The sequence below is a fragment of the Microtus oregoni genome, unplaced genomic scaffold (assembly GCF_018167655.1).
Source record: "Microtus oregoni isolate MIOR12 unplaced genomic scaffold, Mior012 000167F_ref0000252, whole genome shotgun sequence".
Classification (NCBI taxonomy): Eukaryota; Metazoa; Chordata; class Mammalia; order Rodentia; family Cricetidae; genus Microtus; species Microtus oregoni.
The window spans coordinates 15,248-32,834 of NW_024544822.1; the positions used below are offsets into that span (position 1 = coordinate 15,248).

General features: G+C 39.8%; 1 protein-coding gene across 1 annotated transcript in view; it reads left to right on the forward strand.

The window, feature by feature from the left end:
- LOC121445223 (phosphorylase b kinase regulatory subunit alpha, skeletal muscle isoform-like) overlaps positions 1-15,358 on the forward strand; it is a gene marked incomplete at its 5' end in the record, with an annotated part of 29,775 nt that extends 14,417 nt beyond the window's left edge. Inside the window, 4 exons of the mRNA XM_041647249.1 lie at positions 5,413-5,583; positions 8,480-8,533; positions 12,035-12,235; positions 12,953-15,358. Coding sequence (XP_041503183.1) covers positions 5,413-5,583; positions 8,480-8,533; positions 12,035-12,235; positions 12,953-13,126 — 600 coding nt within the window. The remainder of the gene's footprint in view (positions 1-5,412; positions 5,584-8,479; positions 8,534-12,034; positions 12,236-12,952) is intronic.
- Positions 15,359-17,587: the final 2,229 nt, after the last annotated feature.

The following is a 17,587-nucleotide window of genomic DNA, read 5'->3' on the forward strand; positions in this document are numbered from 1 at the left end:
TGGTGGTTCACAGCCATCTTTAACTTTCAGGTACTCCTGTGGTATGATTCATACACATAAAATAAATCTAAAACTAAAAAATCAATAATTGAAAACAAATTGATCTTGAACTAACATGACTATAGATCAATTCCATATAAAAGGGAGCAGTCTATTTCTTTCCTGATAAGGTAGGAAAGGGAGTTCAACTCCAACCTCTTTTTTATTTCAGAAAAATAATCAATTAAAAAGTTTTGTTATGTATATATTCATTCTTTGAACTGATGAAAGTGTGCATCAGACAGTGGACTAGACAACATCAACATCAGTTTGTAATGTATTTGAAAAAACCCTGTCTCAAAACGATGTGCTAGACTTTGTTGACTCCCATGGGAAGCCTTACCCTCTCTGAGGAGTGGATGGGGGGGGCGTGGAGGGAAGGTGGAAGAGCTGGAGGAGAGGAGAGAGTGGGAACTGGGATTGGTATATAAAATGAGAAAAGATTGTTTTATTAAAAATAATTAATTTTCAAAAAAGAAAGTAAAACCAAATTTTGGTCTGTATCCTAGTGATAGTGAACTAGAAAGACTGGGCTAAGCCCCAGCAGTCTGTTCTAATCCGCTCTTTAGGGGTCCTGATGCACTTTTAAATTTCAAAGTTACTCTAAGAAGTAATTTACTTAGTAAATGTGAACTAAATGCCAACTTTATGTCATACACTGGAGATATAGCATTGAACAAAATGGAAATGACTCGACGAAGCGCACAATTTAGGAAGATTCTTTTCTAAACAAATTTTTTGATTTTTGTTTTTTCTACTTTATTAGAACATAAGCTATGAAATAATGAATTTGATTATGACATTTTCTTGTACATATAAGGTACTTTTATCATCTACATTTGTCTGGTTTAAATTATAACAAGTTATGATTTAATTTCTCCCAAACTGAAGAAATTTAGAAGAGATCTATTGAAAATACTATTTTGAGTAACTTTAAGCAAATACCCAGCATTAAATAAGGAGGAGTTTGCCAGCTCTGTGATTTCCATGTTAATGATGACAGCATTAATGGATTTGGAAATTTAAAAAGAGAAGTTATTTTCTTGGAAAGTATTTCTATAATCCTTTATTTTGTGTTTATTTCTGAATCTAATCTGTCAAATAATCACTTTAACCAATGAATTTCCTCTTTTATTTAGCATAATTTTTCAGGGTTCTTTATATTGTTATAAATATTGCTATTTTATTCATTTTTATTGCAGAATGATAATCATTGTATTGTTACACCACATTCTCTTTATCTGTTTGCTCATCAGTTGATGGGTATCTGAATGGTTTTATGCACAGTGTTGCTATTAACCTTTATGTACAGATTTTTAGGTAGGTATGTGTCTTAGGGTATTTATTGCTGTGATAAAACACCATGCCCAAAAGCGATTTAGAGAGGATTATTTAAATTTGCATCACAATTCAATCACAGTCCTTCCTTGAGGGAAGTTAGGGCAAGATTTCAAACACAGCAGGCACCTGGAAGCAGAAGCTGCTGTAGAGGCCAGGGAAGAAAGAGCACTGCTTACTGGCTTTCTTCCCATGGAGTGTTCACCCTGCTTTCTTACATAGTTGAGGACCACCTGCCCAGGGCTCGCACCACCCCCAATGGGCTGGGCCCTCCCTCAATCCCTAATTAAGAAAATGCATTATAGGCTTTCCTATAGCCTAATTTTTTTTTTTTTTTTTTGGTTTTTCGAGACAGGGTTTCTCTGTGGCTTTGGAGCCTGTCCTGGAACTAGCTCTGTAGACCAGGCTGGTCTCGAACTCACAGAGATCCGCCTGCCTCTGCCTCCCGAGTGCTGGGATTAAAGGCGTGCGCCACCATCGCCCGGCTCCTATAGCCTAATTTTATGAAAGCATTTTTTTAATTAAGGCTCCTTCCTGAATGACTCTATCTTGTGTTGAGTTGACACAAAATTAACCAAATCTGTGTATTTTCATTTCTCTCAGAGTATAGTTATGTTTCCTGTCGCTGTGAAAAAAAAATACCTAACAAAAGTACTTACATTCACATATATACATATATAAACACTAATGGATAGATAGGATAGACGCATATAAGAGAGGACATGCAGCATTTGTATTTCTGAGTTTGGGTTACCTCAATAATTTCCAGTCATATATATTTCCTACAAATTTTCATAATTCATTTTTCTTTGCAGTAAAGTTCCATTGTGTGTATGTTCCATTTTCATTATTCACTCATCCCGTTACCCTGCTGTGGTGGCTAGACTAGCAATAAACATGACTGTACAAGTTTATGGTGGGATGTAGAATCCTTTGGTTAGATGCTCAGAAATGGTATAGCTGTGTTAAATGGCAGTTGTCTTTTGTCATCTTTTGAGAAGCTGCCACAAGGATTTCCAAAGTACCTACAGTCAATAAAGGCTCCCCTTCCCCCACCAGATCCTTGCCAGAATTTATTTATTTATTTATTCATTCGTTCGAACATTTTTTTTTTTTTGAGACAGGGTTTGTCTGTATATTCCTGGCTGCCCTCACTTTATAAACCAGATTAGCCTCGAACTCACAGAGATCCACCTACCTCTACCTCTCCAGTGCTAGGATTGAAGGTGTGCGCCACCACCATCATCAGACTCTGTTTTCTTAATGATAGTCAATTAGCCAGTGACTCAGAATGTCAAAGTAGTTTTAATTTGCATTTCCCTGATTCCTTAACCATTTTAAATTGGGCTTTTTACATTTTTGGGTTACAAGGATTCTTTTTATATTCTAAATGCAGCATCCTTATAGAATATGTGATTTGCATATATTTTCTCTTTCTGTGGATTTCCTTTACATTTCTATTTATGTTCTTTGAAGAACTAAAGTCTTCTGTTTTAACTTCCATTTTCTATTTTTTCTTATGTCATTCACATCTAAGAAATTGTTGTCTAAATCAATGCCACAAAAATTTAATGCTGTTTTGGACTATACACTATATTTTAACAATTTTATTAAAATAGCTTTAGCCCTTACATTTGGGGCTATGATTGTATTAGGAGGGGGAACTCCCTAAGACCATCTCCAGCCTCAGTAATTTACTAGGAGTCACAGAATTAATCACATAATCATAAAGGTATGATTAGTACATCAAAAGGATAAACAAAATCAGCAAAAGAAAAGGTACACTGGGTGAAGCCCATGGAAAACCACACAAGATTCTAGAGCGCTCCCACAGCAGAGCCATAGAGGATGCATTACAACCCCTCCAGTGCCCTGTCACAGCGTAAGTGCAGTGCTGTGAGCAGAATAGCTAAAGACCCAGCGCAGAACCCAGGCTCTTTGTTTGGGACTGGTCATGAAAACAGCCTCTGTCCGGCATATCCCCAAACTCCAGACTCCCAGGAGGAAAGCAGATGTTGGACATAAACTGCAGTGTTGACATAATCCCTCCCAAAGGCCACATTTCCACACTGCAGCCCAAGTGCCAGACCTGTAAAAATGACTTGCCAGAACAACATTCCTGTGTTCTGGTCTGCCTTGTTGACTCTATTTTTAACCACTCTCAAGGGCAGGCCCCATGGCAACATAAATGTACTCCATGAATTTTTTGGTTTTGAGTTTTTGGTGTTTTATTTTTCTGTAGATGTAATGTTTTGTTTGGTGTGGGGATTTTGTCTTACTCGCCTTTTGCTTGTTTTGATTTTCCTTTTTGTGGTTTTATTTGTCTCAGGGCTCTTTGTCTTTTTTCCCCCAAACAATTCCTTTGGGCTCTCATATTTGCATACGGTGTGCAAAAGCGTGCAGCTTCATTCTTTAGCATGTGGATGGCCACTTATTTAGCACCATTTGTTTCAAACACAATTTCTCTCCCTTCTAATGCTCTCGGAACTTTTAGTGCCTTCACTGTCGTCCATCGTGGACTCTTAACCCTCTGGAACCGGAGCCCAATTAAATGCTTACTTTTATAAGTTGCCATGGTCACAGTGTTTTATCATAGCAATAGAAAAGTAGCATACAGAGACTTATGTTAAAAGTCATAGACAGATAGAAGTTAGATTAAAGCCGATAAACAGACAATGTCCTGTATTATTGGTATTTTTATCATTGCTACTCTGAATCACCAGAGTACTTTATAAAATGATTGTACATTTCCCCAGGGAAGAGCACAACAATTAATTATCCACTATCAAATGGTCAGCCCTAAAAACATACATTCGAGTAACATTATACAGACTGAATAGGTTGTATTTTTTATTGATTTTGTTGAACTATGCATTTTTCTCTGCTCCCTTTACTTCTCCCCTCCCCTGCAACCCTCTCCAAGGTCCCCATGCTCCCAATTTACTCAGGAGATCTTGTCTTTTACTACTTCCCATGTAGATTAGATCCATGTATGTCTCTCTTAGGGTTCTCATTGTTGTCTAGGTTCTCTAAGGGATTGTGATTTGTGGGCTGGGTTTTTTTCTATTTATGTTTAAAAACCACTTAGGAGTGAGTACATGTGATAATTGTCTTTCTGTGTCTGAGTTACCTCACCCAAAATGATGTTTTCTAGATCCATCCATTTGCCTGCAAAATTCAAGCTGTCATTATTTTTTTCTGCTGTGTAGTACTCCATTGTGTAAACGTGGCACACTTTCCTTATCCATTCTTCAGTCGAGGGGCATTTAGGTTATTTCCTGGTTCTGGCTATGACAAACAAAGCTGCTATGAACATAGTTGAGCACATGTCCTTGTGGCACGATTGAGCATCCTTTGGGTATATACCCAAAAGTGGTATTACTGGGTCTTGAGGAAGGTTGTTTCCTAATTTTCTGAGAAATTGCCACACTGATATCCAAAGGGGCTGTACCAGCTTGCATTCCCACCAGCAATGCAGAAGTGTTCCCTTTTCCCCACAACCTCTCCAGCATAAGTTGTCATCAGTGTTTTTGATCTTGGTCATTCTTACAGGCGTAAGATGGAATCTCAGAGTTGTTTTGATTTGCATTTCTCTTATGACTAAGGATGTTGAACATTTCCTTAAGGGTCTCTCAGCCATTTTAGGTTCCTGTGTTGAGAGTTCTAGAGCAGGTTGTATTTTATATTTAGAATACATATATGTATATGATGACAATTAAAAAGAGGCCACCAATTTGAAAAGGAAGCAAAGAGGGACATATGGGAGGCTTTGAAAGGAGAAAATGGAAGGGGGGAATGAAGTAATTATACTATAATCTCAACAAATAAATGAAATAATTTTAAATGTTTATACAATGTTACAACCCTGCAAGCTGTAGTCACATCGTTACTTTGGCTTTCTCGTTTTATAGAGTATTTACTATTCTCTTTGCTATATGTTAGAGCGTGCAGGTTTTCAATTTAAAATATAACTGTTATGATACTTGATCATAGGGGCAGTGATCACTTTGGATTTACTTTTTTTCTTCTCCCAAGTCACCTGCAGCCTGTATTGCTGCAAGTAGTGGATCCTTTTTTACTGTGGATGGTCAACAGACATCTAAAGATAGTCGTCAAGGTCAATGGCAACGGCGGAGAAGACTAGATGGAGCACTAAATAGAGTACCAATCGGATTTTATCAAAAAGTATGGAAAATTTTGCAAAAAGTGAGTGTAACACAGTGTTGTTCTTTATTCCCCTCTTAAAATCATGAATCTGTCTTGCTGACATGTGGCATAACCATTACATGACAAAAACAGGAAAAATTGATTGATCACTGTGGCATTATTAATAATTTACTCTATTGTTCTTATTGTTGCAGTAGTATTTTTTCTTTTTCTTTTGTTTTCTTTCCCCTTTCTGGTATTTTTGAGACAGGGCTTTTCTGTAGCTTTAGAACCTGTCCTGGAACTACCTCTTGTAGACCAGGCTGACCTCAAACTCACAGAAATTCACCTGTCTCTGCCTCCCGAGTGCTGGGATTAAAGGTATGAGTCACCATCACCTGGGGGTATTGTTTCTGAATAAGGTTTTAAAAATCAGAACCTCTCTGTTTGGGGTCATAGTTGAGCACTGTGAGATTTTGCACTGTATTTGCTGCCAGTCAATAATGTGATGCTGTGGCTCGCTTTCTTTGTTGTTATTATGAGAGTGGAAATGTTATTTGCAGCTCTAAGCTGTTCATATCCATTGTCACTACCAAAAGTAGGTGGAAGCAAGAATGGTGGCACACGCCTTTAGTCCCAATACTCCGGAGGCAGAGGCAAGTTGATCTTCGAGAAATCCTGTCTCGACAAGGAAAACAACAAACAAACAAAACAGTGAAGTATATGGGGAGTTTGCAGAAGTTGCTCTTACTGATATTTTTTCTTAGATGAAAACCACTAAAGTAATAAAAAGCTGCAATGATACTAGCAGTTAAAGAACACTCTTGTTTTATTGTTAATTTTTTATATTTAATCATTTTATATATGTGTGTGTATACACACACATACATACATACATGCATTCATGTGTGTGTGCATATGTGGTACCAACAGAGGACAGAAGATGTCATTGGGTCCTTTGGAACTAGACTTAGAGGAAGTTGGTTGTGAGCCATCATGTGGGTACTGGAGACTGAACTTGAGTCTTCTGCAAAAGTAGTAAGTGCTCTTAACCTTTGAGCCAACTCTCCAGCTCTGATTTATTTATTTGGAGACAGGGCTTTGTTATTGTCCAGGCTGGCCTCCAAATCAAGATCCTCCCACCTTAGCTTCCTGGAGTCCTAGGATTGCTGGCATGCACCACCACTCCAGGCCTAAATAAAACTCTTGGTGTGATTAATATTTGTTCCTGTTTCTAAAGCATACTTTATAAACGACTTGTAAGGGCATATCACGTCATTATGGTAGTGATAGGAGACGGCCAGGAAGACCATTAAGTTCATTGATTGGTCTCATTTATACAAATACAGATTGGTTTTTCTCGTCTGAGATGAGTCTCATATATCTCAGGCTGGTCTCATTGTAACCAAGGATGACCTTGAACAGATGCCCTGCCTTTACCTTCTGACTGCTGGGATTACAGTTGTGAACTACCATACTCATTCATTCATTCATTTATTTATTTTACCAAAATCAAAACCCAGACTTAGGGTCTTTTTTTTTTAAGTTTATTTATTTATTTAGTATACAGTGTTCTGTCTACATGTATGCCTGCAGGCCAGAAGAGGGCACTAGATCTCATTATGGATGGTTGTGAGCCATCATGTGGTTGCTGGGAATTGAACTCAGGTCCTCTGGAAGAGCAGTCAGTGCTCTTAACCACTCTCTCCAGCCCCCCAGACTTAGGGTCTTAAAGTAAGAGATAGAACACATGCCTTTCCAGGCATGAATGTTACAATAATTCTAACATGTTTCAAAGCTACTAATTGTCTGTACAGAGATTACTTGAGTATGGAATATTGCATGTAATTGTCCAAAAGAGCCAATAAACCTGTCACTCATATGTGGTTGCTTTATATAGTGTTTCGGCATTTTTGGAATTTAAAGTATGTGATTAATAGAGTAAAGAATTTGAATGTATCTGTTGATTCAGGTATGGTGCTTCACACACGTACTTGAAGGCACTAGGGAAATGAAGGCAGGACTTCAGTGTTCAAGGTCAACCTCAGCCACATAGTGAATTTGAGACAGATTAGGTGACTTGTAACCACGTCTCAAATAATAATAATGATGATAATAGCATTTATTGAGCACCTACTGAATTCCAGACTCTGTTGTAGGTGTTCCTATGAGAAAAGTCTAAATAGCCAATAATTTCTGTTCTTGTGAAACTTATATTACTTATAATAAGTAATAAACAGTAAATAATGTATTTAAAATGTTAAAAAGTGGCGGAAGAATAGGACAGGATAAGAGCATTAAGAAGGGACTCAACTACAACAAGTAGAAATGGCTCACGTACATTAATATCTACTGTGAGTCATGTCCGGCAGCCTCAGTCTCTTGAAGGCCTATCTGCTTTCTTAAAAGTGTGTGTGTGTGTGTGTGTGTGTGTGTGTGTGTGTGTACATGATCGTGCATGTGCGTACGCACACTATGGTAGGAAGCACATACCATAGCATACATGTGAAGGTCAGAGTACAACTTTGTGGAGTAGGTTCTCCCTTTCCTCCCTTGCTTGGGATTATGGGAGTAATCTCTTTTTATTGGACTTGCTTGGCTGTTGGCAAGGACTTTTTATCTGTCAAGTCATCTTGCCAGGCCTTGAAGGCCTCCTGGTAATGACTCTGGGACCTGCATGATACTCTTCTAGGTGGTCTCTGAATCTGGTGTCTAGTCTATCCCAGAAAGATTGACCCTGCCCACTCCACTACCCTAAGAAGAGGATGAACTATGGTAGTCCCATCCTAAATCTTGGCACTTAGAAATCATGAACCCATTCTTGGGCACATGGACTACAGGACCTCCAGCTGGCCTGTGGTTGCTCAAATCATAACCTTATTAATATGAAGTCTCTCCTTCTTGCCTCCCAGCTCTTACTTCATCTCTGGTCATAACATGTTTTTCTACCTTGCAGTGTCATGGACTTTCTGTGGAAGGTTTTGTTCTTCCTTCTTCAACCACAAGGGAGGTAAGATTCTGTCCTTTACATATACATGATGGAAAGCTCGCCTGTCTGAAATATTTCAGTTATCAATTATGAAATTGATATTTATTGAATTTATATTATTGAAACTAAATATATCAGTTAGTTGTCAAAGAAACAGACTTATCCTTTTATGAATCAATTATAGTGGTATATTATTTGTGTTTTAATAAATAAAGCTTGCCTGAAGATCAGAGGGCAAAGCAGTCATACTAGTGAGCCATACAGGCCAGGCAGTAGTGGCGCACACTTTTAATCCCAGGACTTGGGAGATAGACACAGGGATCTCTGTGTCAAGGTCACCCTGGGCTATATGAGATTGAATCTATCTAAAAGAGAAACAGAGCTCACACAGCATTTGGGATCGCACACCTTTAATCCCAGCACTAAGGGGGTGGAGAAAGGAGCAATATGGCTGGGCAGAGAGAGGAATATAAAGGGGAAGACACAGGAACTCAGTGGAGTCTGAGCATTGTGGTCTAGAGCACTGCAGGATCACCCCTTTGTCTGAGCCTTGGTAGAGGTAAGATCTCTCTAGTGGCTGGCTGCTTTGCTTTTCTGATCTTCAGCTTGAATCCCAGTATCTGTTTCTGGGTTTTTACTACTCATGCTGCAGTCAATTGACTATAAAATGCATGAAGGAGGTAAAAATGGAATGGGAATATTAGACAATAATAATATGGTTCTAGTTTTGCTGAGCGAGCATGAGGACTTGAGTTTGCATCCCCAGCACCCATGTAAAATAAAAATGGGCATGGCTGTGCAAGCCTGTAATGCCAACTCAGATGTAGTGACAGGTGCATTGCAGGTGCTTGCTGGCCAGTTAGTCTAGCTGAAATGGAATACTCCAGGTTCAGTGAGAGACCCTGCCTCAAAAAAAAAGATGGAAAACAATTAAGAAAAGCATCTCATGTCAGCTTCTGGCTTCCACATTTACCCACCTACATACATGTATATAACAGACACATACACACCATAAACATGGATAATTATTTGTTTTATTAATAAGAATAGCTTTTTGCAGTGACTAAGTTTTTTCTACGTGAGACTGGAAGTTGGAGAAGGCAAAAAGGCTACAAACATAAGAATGAATGGCTTCCTATATTGTCTCATCTATTTCACCCCAACCTTTCTCCAATAGGATACTTGTAGACCTGTGCTGATATTGACATCTAATCATATTTTAGAGCAGTGGTTCTCAACCTTCCTAATGCTACCACCCTTTAATACAGTTCCTCATGTTGTGGTGACCCCCAACCATAAAATCATTTTTGTTGCTATTTCATAATTGTTATTTTGTTAGTTATGAATTATAATGTAAATATCTGTTATGTGACCCCTGTAGTAGACTTTCTTGGACTGCCAGCCCCCAAGTCATGGCATGGAGACTTATTATTAAGTATGAATGCTAAAGCCTTAGTTTATGCTTGTCCCACTAGCTCTTGTAATAACCTGTTTCTCTTCATCTGTGTTTTGCCTCAGGGCTTTTTACCTTTCTTTCATTCTGTATGCCCTACTTTCCATGCTTCTGCATCTGGCTGGCTGGTGATGTCTGACTGGGTGGCCCTGATGTCTCCCTCTCTTTCTCCATAATTCTCATTCTTTCCCTACTTTCCTCTCCCTCCTCTATCCTCCCTCTCCCTCTTCTTTCCTCCTCCATCTCCGTCCTCCCACTCCCTCCTCCCTCTCCCGTCTCCATCCTCCCTCTCCTTCTTTCCTCCTCCGTCTCCGTCCTCCCACTCCCTCCTCCCTCTCCCTTCTCCATCCTCCCTCTCCCTCTCCTTCTTCCCTCCTCCGTCTCCGTCCTCCCACTCCCTCCTCCCTCTCTCTCTTTCCTCCTTTCTCTTCCTCCTCTCTCTCCCTCTCCAGCCTAGATCTCTCCTCCTACTTATTCTCTCTGCCTGCCAGTCCTGTCTGTCTCTCTTCTGCCTAGCTATTGACTGTTCAGCTTTTTATTAGACCAATCAGATGCCTTGGGCAGGCAAAGCAATACATCTTTACACTGTTAAATGCAGCATAAACAAATATAACACACCTTCACATAGTTAAAGTAATATTCCACAACAGAGCCCTCCCCAAGGTCACTACCCACAGGTTGAGAACCTCTGTATTAGAGTAACTTTCTTTCCCAACTTAGTGAATTAGAGTTTCCAGAGAGGAAACTTGAGCATTTGTAATTTTTTAATCTATAGACTAACACTGATAAATAATCATGGTTGGAAGACATTGCCATGAAACACAGACACTGGTTATCAGATGTTTTGGTATTTTGTACTAACAAGCTAGGACTAGTAAGTTTAGAAAATATAAAATTCTCAAAAACTGGTGGTGGTGCCAGTATCAGCTGGATGTGCCAGGACTGAATGCTAGTGTAATGTCTTAGACCTCTACTGTTGCATACAAGCCGTTTGTGTAATAAAGAATGCCACACTGCCTGCGTAAACAGGTGTATTCTGTGCATTTAAACAGTGTTGAAATATTAATTGTAAAAATGTAAACCTAATACCTTTAGGAGTCTTCAAAGAACTTTCACATTATTTAATTTGATTTTTCAGTTCAATTTTGTAAGACACCTAAGAAGAGAATGTCTTTCTCAGAAAGTTTATAGATAAGGAAACAAGCTTAGAGATTTCCAAGATATGCAAAGTCATTTGCTCCTGATACAAGTTTTTAACCTGTCTTTAGACTCCAAATATACTTGCTTCTATAGAATATAAACAATACAATTTTACCAAAAAGCATTTCTCCATCTACTTTACCCCAAAATAACTGCAGTTAAAATTTTTTAAATTTTTAAAATGTGCATGAGGGTTTTGCCTGCATGTAGGTATGTGCACCACATGCATGCCTGGTCCCTGTGGAAGTCAGATGGAGTTGTAAGCCACCTGAAATGGTTGATGGAATTGAACTCAGGCTCTCTGGAAGAGCAATCAGTGCTCTCTTAACCACTGAGTCATCTCTCCAGCCCCATAACTGCATTTCTTAAGGTCCGTTTTATTCTAACAGTCTGTAGCTACTTCACATAATTCTACTCATTATACACACACACACACACACACACACACACACACACATATCATTTCAAGTTTGACTTCAGTGCTTTCTCTCTGGGTCATAGATTTAGTGTCATAAATAGCTTCATAAAGCCTCATGAAGTTACTATAGTATGTCATAATTTATGTATTTATTGCCATGTTTAGGTTATGTCAAGTTTCACATGTGTGACTGATGCTACCATAAACATTAGTACACATGGAGCTTTTTCTTCTCTGGATTATTTCCTTAGGACAAACTCCCATAAATGATATTCTGGGTTAGAGGGCATTGATACTTTTTTTTGGCATTGATACTTTTATGACTCTTGTTATACATTACCAGATTGTGCCAATTTACACCATTTCATTAAAGGGCTGCAGTTACCGGACTTTTTACTGCTTTTCAAAGAAAAGGTTTTCTAGAAATTGATTTTCACTTTTTCTATCACAGATGACCCCAGGCGAGATTAAATTCTCTGTCCATGTGGAGTCTGTCCTGAATCGTGTACCTCAACCAGAGTACCGCCAGCTTCTGGTTGAAGCTATCCTTGTCCTTACCATGCTGGCAGATATTGAAATTCATAGCATCGGAAGCATCATTGCTGTGGAAAAAATAGTACACATTGCCAATGACTTGTTCCTTCAAGAACAGGTAGGCTGCCTAATGTGATGCACACTGCAGTCACAGCATCTGGGAGTTGCAGGCAGGAGGATTGGCAGTTCAAGGCCAGCCTCAGCTACATAGTGAGTTCAAGACAAGATTGGGCTACATGATACCCAGAACATACAACAAATGTTTCCTTCTCTTACCCACTGTGAAAGAAGACAAAAGTATCCAAAATTTTCTAAACAGTCCTAGTTTTAAGTGTTCTGGGATGTTATCAGGCCATATATGAGAAAATATAAACCATTTTAGACATAGACTTGAGATTTAGAATGTCTACAGTGTTTGTGAATTCAGGTGGTTTAGAAAGAAATAGAACCAAATACTATATGGAGGAATACAAGCCAAAATCAGCAGTACTAGAAGGTGGAAGTCCCGGTGTAGTTCTACTGGGTTATCTCCAAGTGTTAACATTATTTCTGTTATTAACAGACATAAATCATTTAATCAATTATTGATATTTAATTTTCAAAAGTGCTTTATAATAGAAAATTCTAAGTAGTAATTAAAATAATTTAGAGTCTAGTGGCAAATGCCATGTGTAGAAATTCATATCCATCCTTCATAACCCTAAGCCCCCTCTGCTTATACAGCCAAAGAATAGGCAATGGGAAGGAAGCTCTGAGGTGTATTCATCAGAGTTTGGCTTGGTAGGATTGGTAACCTTTTCTTCCCACTGTTTTCCCATCTTTTAAAACCAAATAGAAAACCCTTGGCGCAGATGACGTCATGTTGGCAAAGGATCCTGCATCTGGCATCTGTACTCTTCTGTATGACAGCGCACCCAGTGGCAGATTTGGCACAATGACCTACCTCTCCAAGGCAGCTGCTACCTACGTGCAGGAGTTTCTGCCACACAGCCTCTGTGCCATGCAGTGAGGGCTGTGGGTTCTGGCTGCTGGAATCCTTTCAGCATCTGGTCCCTGTGTTGGTTGATTGTGCATGGAACTGAAATGTTAACACCTGACCACTCTCCATCCCTCCCAAGAAGAGAGAACTTTGCTGATAATCTCACTACTTTTGAAGAAAAGAACCCTCACTTGGAGACTCACTCCAGTGTAAAGGTTCAACTGGGTCTACAATCACTATCCTTGCTTCTTTTATGGTTCAGAAATGTCTGCATGTGTTTTTACTCTGTAGAACTGTTACCAGCTTTGTTTTCTAACTCCTTTTGAGGAACAGGTATTAATAAGTTATTCTGAAGACCTTATTCTTATTTCTGGGCTTCCTTTCTTTTTTGTGTATATGAGTGGTAGGTCTTAATTGGGTCATTATTTCAAGAGAGTAGATGCTAAATTGTTGGATTTTATACTGCTGTAATTTTGAAATGTCTATTTTAAGTGCCTTAAGAAACACCAACACCAGATCATGGCTTCCTTCTTCACTCGAAGGCTGATTCATTTTGAGTGGTGAAATAGTTTCTTTGTCAAATATTGCCTTTTGATGTTGACCTTTCTATATCTGCCCATGTTGCCTGCTCTGTGGTGAAATATTAAAAAGTGTAAGCTCACATGTAAGTTTAAGGATTTCTATGTTAATACTTGAAGTCACATTTTATGAGGACTGATGCTACCAGGCACATATTTGAGGACACATGGAATAACCCAGAAAAAAATGGAGCCAGGAGCCCAATTCCAGAGAGGAAGGGAAAGGGGAGGTTATGCAGGTGGTGCTTTACACACAGGGAGTCAAGAGACCACCAGAGGCAAGTAGGTTAATCCTTGCTGGAGCACAGCCCACATACAACACAGAGAATAACTGAAGCCTTGAGCAAAGAGAAACCCAGCAGTCCAGTCGGAGCACCTCTTTCCTGTTCTTTTGTTCTCCACCTCACCTATTCACACCCCGCCACACTCAAATCTCTCCTTCTCATCTCCCTCCTATCCCATATCTGTTCTTCAATTCTTTCACCTATGTTTGTTTTCACTTCTCAGTTATACTACTTATATCCTTTAATCTTGGTATCTGTGGCCAAATATCTATTCTTATACATATTTCTGTGTGTTTGTAATGGTTAAATAATTGTATTTTGAGTGTGTCTGTCCATCTCTACATTTAATGGATTGAATAACCATGTGGGTAACATTGCAAACCAAGCCTGGTCATACTCATTGCTAATCTGAGAACTTGAGAGGCTGAAGCAGGAGGATCGTGAGTTCAAAGCCAGCCTGGGCTACAAAGCAAGCTCCAGGCAAGCCTCAGTATGAGACCCTGTCTTGAAACATTTTAAAGCATGGGAGCTATGCAGCTGGCCTCAGATTGACACACAAAGGATCGCAAAAATATACCTTCCATCCCATTCTCTGGTCCCATGTATAGGTAGCCTGGCTTAGCAGAGGTTTTCTTTGTTTTCCTTGTTTCTACTCGACTCCTCTTTCCCTCAGAGTTTTAAGGGTTTTCTCCCAGAACAGTAATGAGTATGATGGGGCTAGTGAACTCAAAACAGTCACAGAATCGGGAACAGTCTTCCAGGCACACTGTCCAAATGCAGTGAGCTAGCAAACGGGTGGTAGAAGCAAAGGCAGGGTGGCCCCCTTTCCCCTCTCACAGCCATGGGAACACACAGTGAATAGCTTTCTGAGTGCATGGTTTTCCGGTCACTTTTGAGGAGAACATACAACCTGTTTGTCTCTTCACAGCCTATAAGTACCCTAGTCACGGGAAACACACCCAGCACTGCTTGTGGGAACTGCCGCTCCTTCCTGGACCTCTTTTCTTGAACTGACTCCAATGCCTGCAGTTCTCTGGAGTTTCTGACTTGTCTGTTGATGGAAAGCCCAGGCAGTGGCATTTAATTTCTAAAGTAACTTTCCAGAAAACATTACTGGTATTTTGTTCTTTTTTTCTTTTGTTCTTATTTTTTCGAGACAGGGTTTTTCTATGTAGCTCTTCATGTCCTGGAACTCACTCTGTAGACCAGGCTGGTCTCGAACTCACAGAGATCCGCCTGCCTCTGCCTCCCGAGTGCTGGGATTAAAGGCGTGCGCCACCACTACCTGGCTAAGTATTTTGTTCATTTTAAGAGTGTTAATATGAAGAAAGAAACATGATGGAACTTTTTACAAGCACTTTATGTTTTGAAGTTAGAATAAAGAATAAGAATTTACTGTGTCTGGTGTCACTGCACAAAACTTTATATGTTTTTGTGATTGAAGCTAATTAATTGCCATTTCACATAATGTTTGGATATATTATATACTCAAAGCTTATTAACTGGGTCAAATTAGAGGAGCATTTATAGACCATACATTATTATACCGCACATATGTAAAAAAAAAAAAAACAACATAGGTTTAGTGCTTTACACAGTTTACTAAAAATATAGAGTGGATTTTTACTTCATTTCAACTCTATGAGTGGTATTTCTAAACTACTAGAAAGAACTTAAAATAGTTTGTTCTTCTAACTATTATCAGTATTTGACATAATATTGTTTAAAGTACTCATTGGTCATTTCTGTAACAAGAGAGTTCTTAATCCAGCAATGGCAAACAGCGTCTCTACGTCCCCTGATTAGATAGTTTAGTTTTACCACATTCTGAGAATTTGATGCAACTAGCATGGCAAAAGTTGTCACCTTTAGTCATGGTTCACAGAACTGTGTGCATGTGTATGTATATGTGTCTGCATGTCAGGTGCATGTGTATTATCATGCTGGTGTATGTGTATCATGCTGGTGCATGTGTATCATGTCAGGTGCATGTGTATCATGCTGGTGCATGTGAATCATGTCAGGTGCATGTGTATCATGCCGGTGCATGTATATCATGCCTGTGTATGTGTATCATGCCAGTTCATGTGTATCATGCTGGTGCATGTGTATCATGCTGGTGCATGTGTATCATGTCAGGTGCGTGTGTATCATGTCAGGTGCATGTGTATCATGCTGGTGCGTGTATATCAAGTCAGGTGCGTGTGTATCATGTCAGGTGCATGTGTATCATGCTGGTGCGTGTATATCAAGTCAGGTGCGTGTGTATCATGTCAGGTGCGTATCATGCTGGTGCATATGTATCATGTCAGGTGCATGTGTATCATGTCAGGTGCATGTGTATCATGTCGGGTGCATGTGTATCATGTCAAGTGCATGTGTATCATGTCAGGTGCATGTGTATCATGTCAGGCGCATGTGTATCATGTCAGGTGCATGTGTATCATGCTGGTGCATGTGTATCATGTCAGGTGCGTGTGTATCATGTCAGGTGCATGTGTATCATGCTGGTGTGTGTATATCAAGTCAGGTGCGTGTGTATCATGTCAGGTGCATGTGTATCATGCTGGTGCGTGTATATCAAGTCAGGTGCGTGTGTATCATGTCAGGTGCGTATCATGCTGGTGCATATGTATCATGTCAGGTGCATGTGTATCATGTCAGGTGCATGTGTATCATGTCCGGTGCATGTGTATCATGTCAAGTGCATGTGTATCATGTCAGGTGCATGTGTATCATGTCAGGCGCATGTGTATCATGTCAGGTGCATGTGTATCATGCCGGTGCATGTGTATAATGCCGGTGTATGTGTATCATGCTGGTGCATGTGTATCATGTCAAGTGCATGTGTATCATGCTGGTGCATGTGTATCATGTCAAGTGCATGTGTATCATGTCAGGTGCATGTGTATCATGCTGGTGCGTGTGTATCATGTCAGGTGCGTGTGTATCATGTCAGGTGTGTGTGTATCATGCTGGTGCATGTGTATCATGACAGGTGCGTGTGTATCATGTCAGGTTCATGTGTATCATGCTGGTGCATATGTATCATGTCAAGTGCATGTGTATCATGTCAGGTGCATGTGTATCATGTCAAGTGCATGTGTATCATGTCAGGTGCATGTGTATCATGTCAAGTGCATGTGTATCATGTCAGGTGCATGTGTATCATGCTGCTGCATGTGTATCATGCTGCTGCATGTGTATCATGCTGCTGCATGTGTATCATGTCAAGTGCATGTGTATCATGTCAGGTGCATGTGTATCATGTCAAGTGCATGTGTATCTTGCTGGTACATGTGTATCATGCTGGTGCGTGTATATCATGTCAGGTGCGTGTGTATCATGTCAGGTGCGTGTGTATCATGTAAGGTGCGTGTGTATCATGTCAGGTGCGTGTGTATCATGTCAGGTGCATGTGTATCATGTCAGGTGCATATGTATCATGTCAGGTGCATGTGTATCATGTCAGGTGCATGTGTATCAAGTCAAGTGCATGTGTATCATGTCAGGTGCATGTGTATCATGCTGCTGCATGTGTATCATGTCAAATGCATGTGTATCATGTCAGGTGCATGTGTATCATGTCAAGTGCATGTGTATCATGTCAGGTGCATGTGTATCATGCT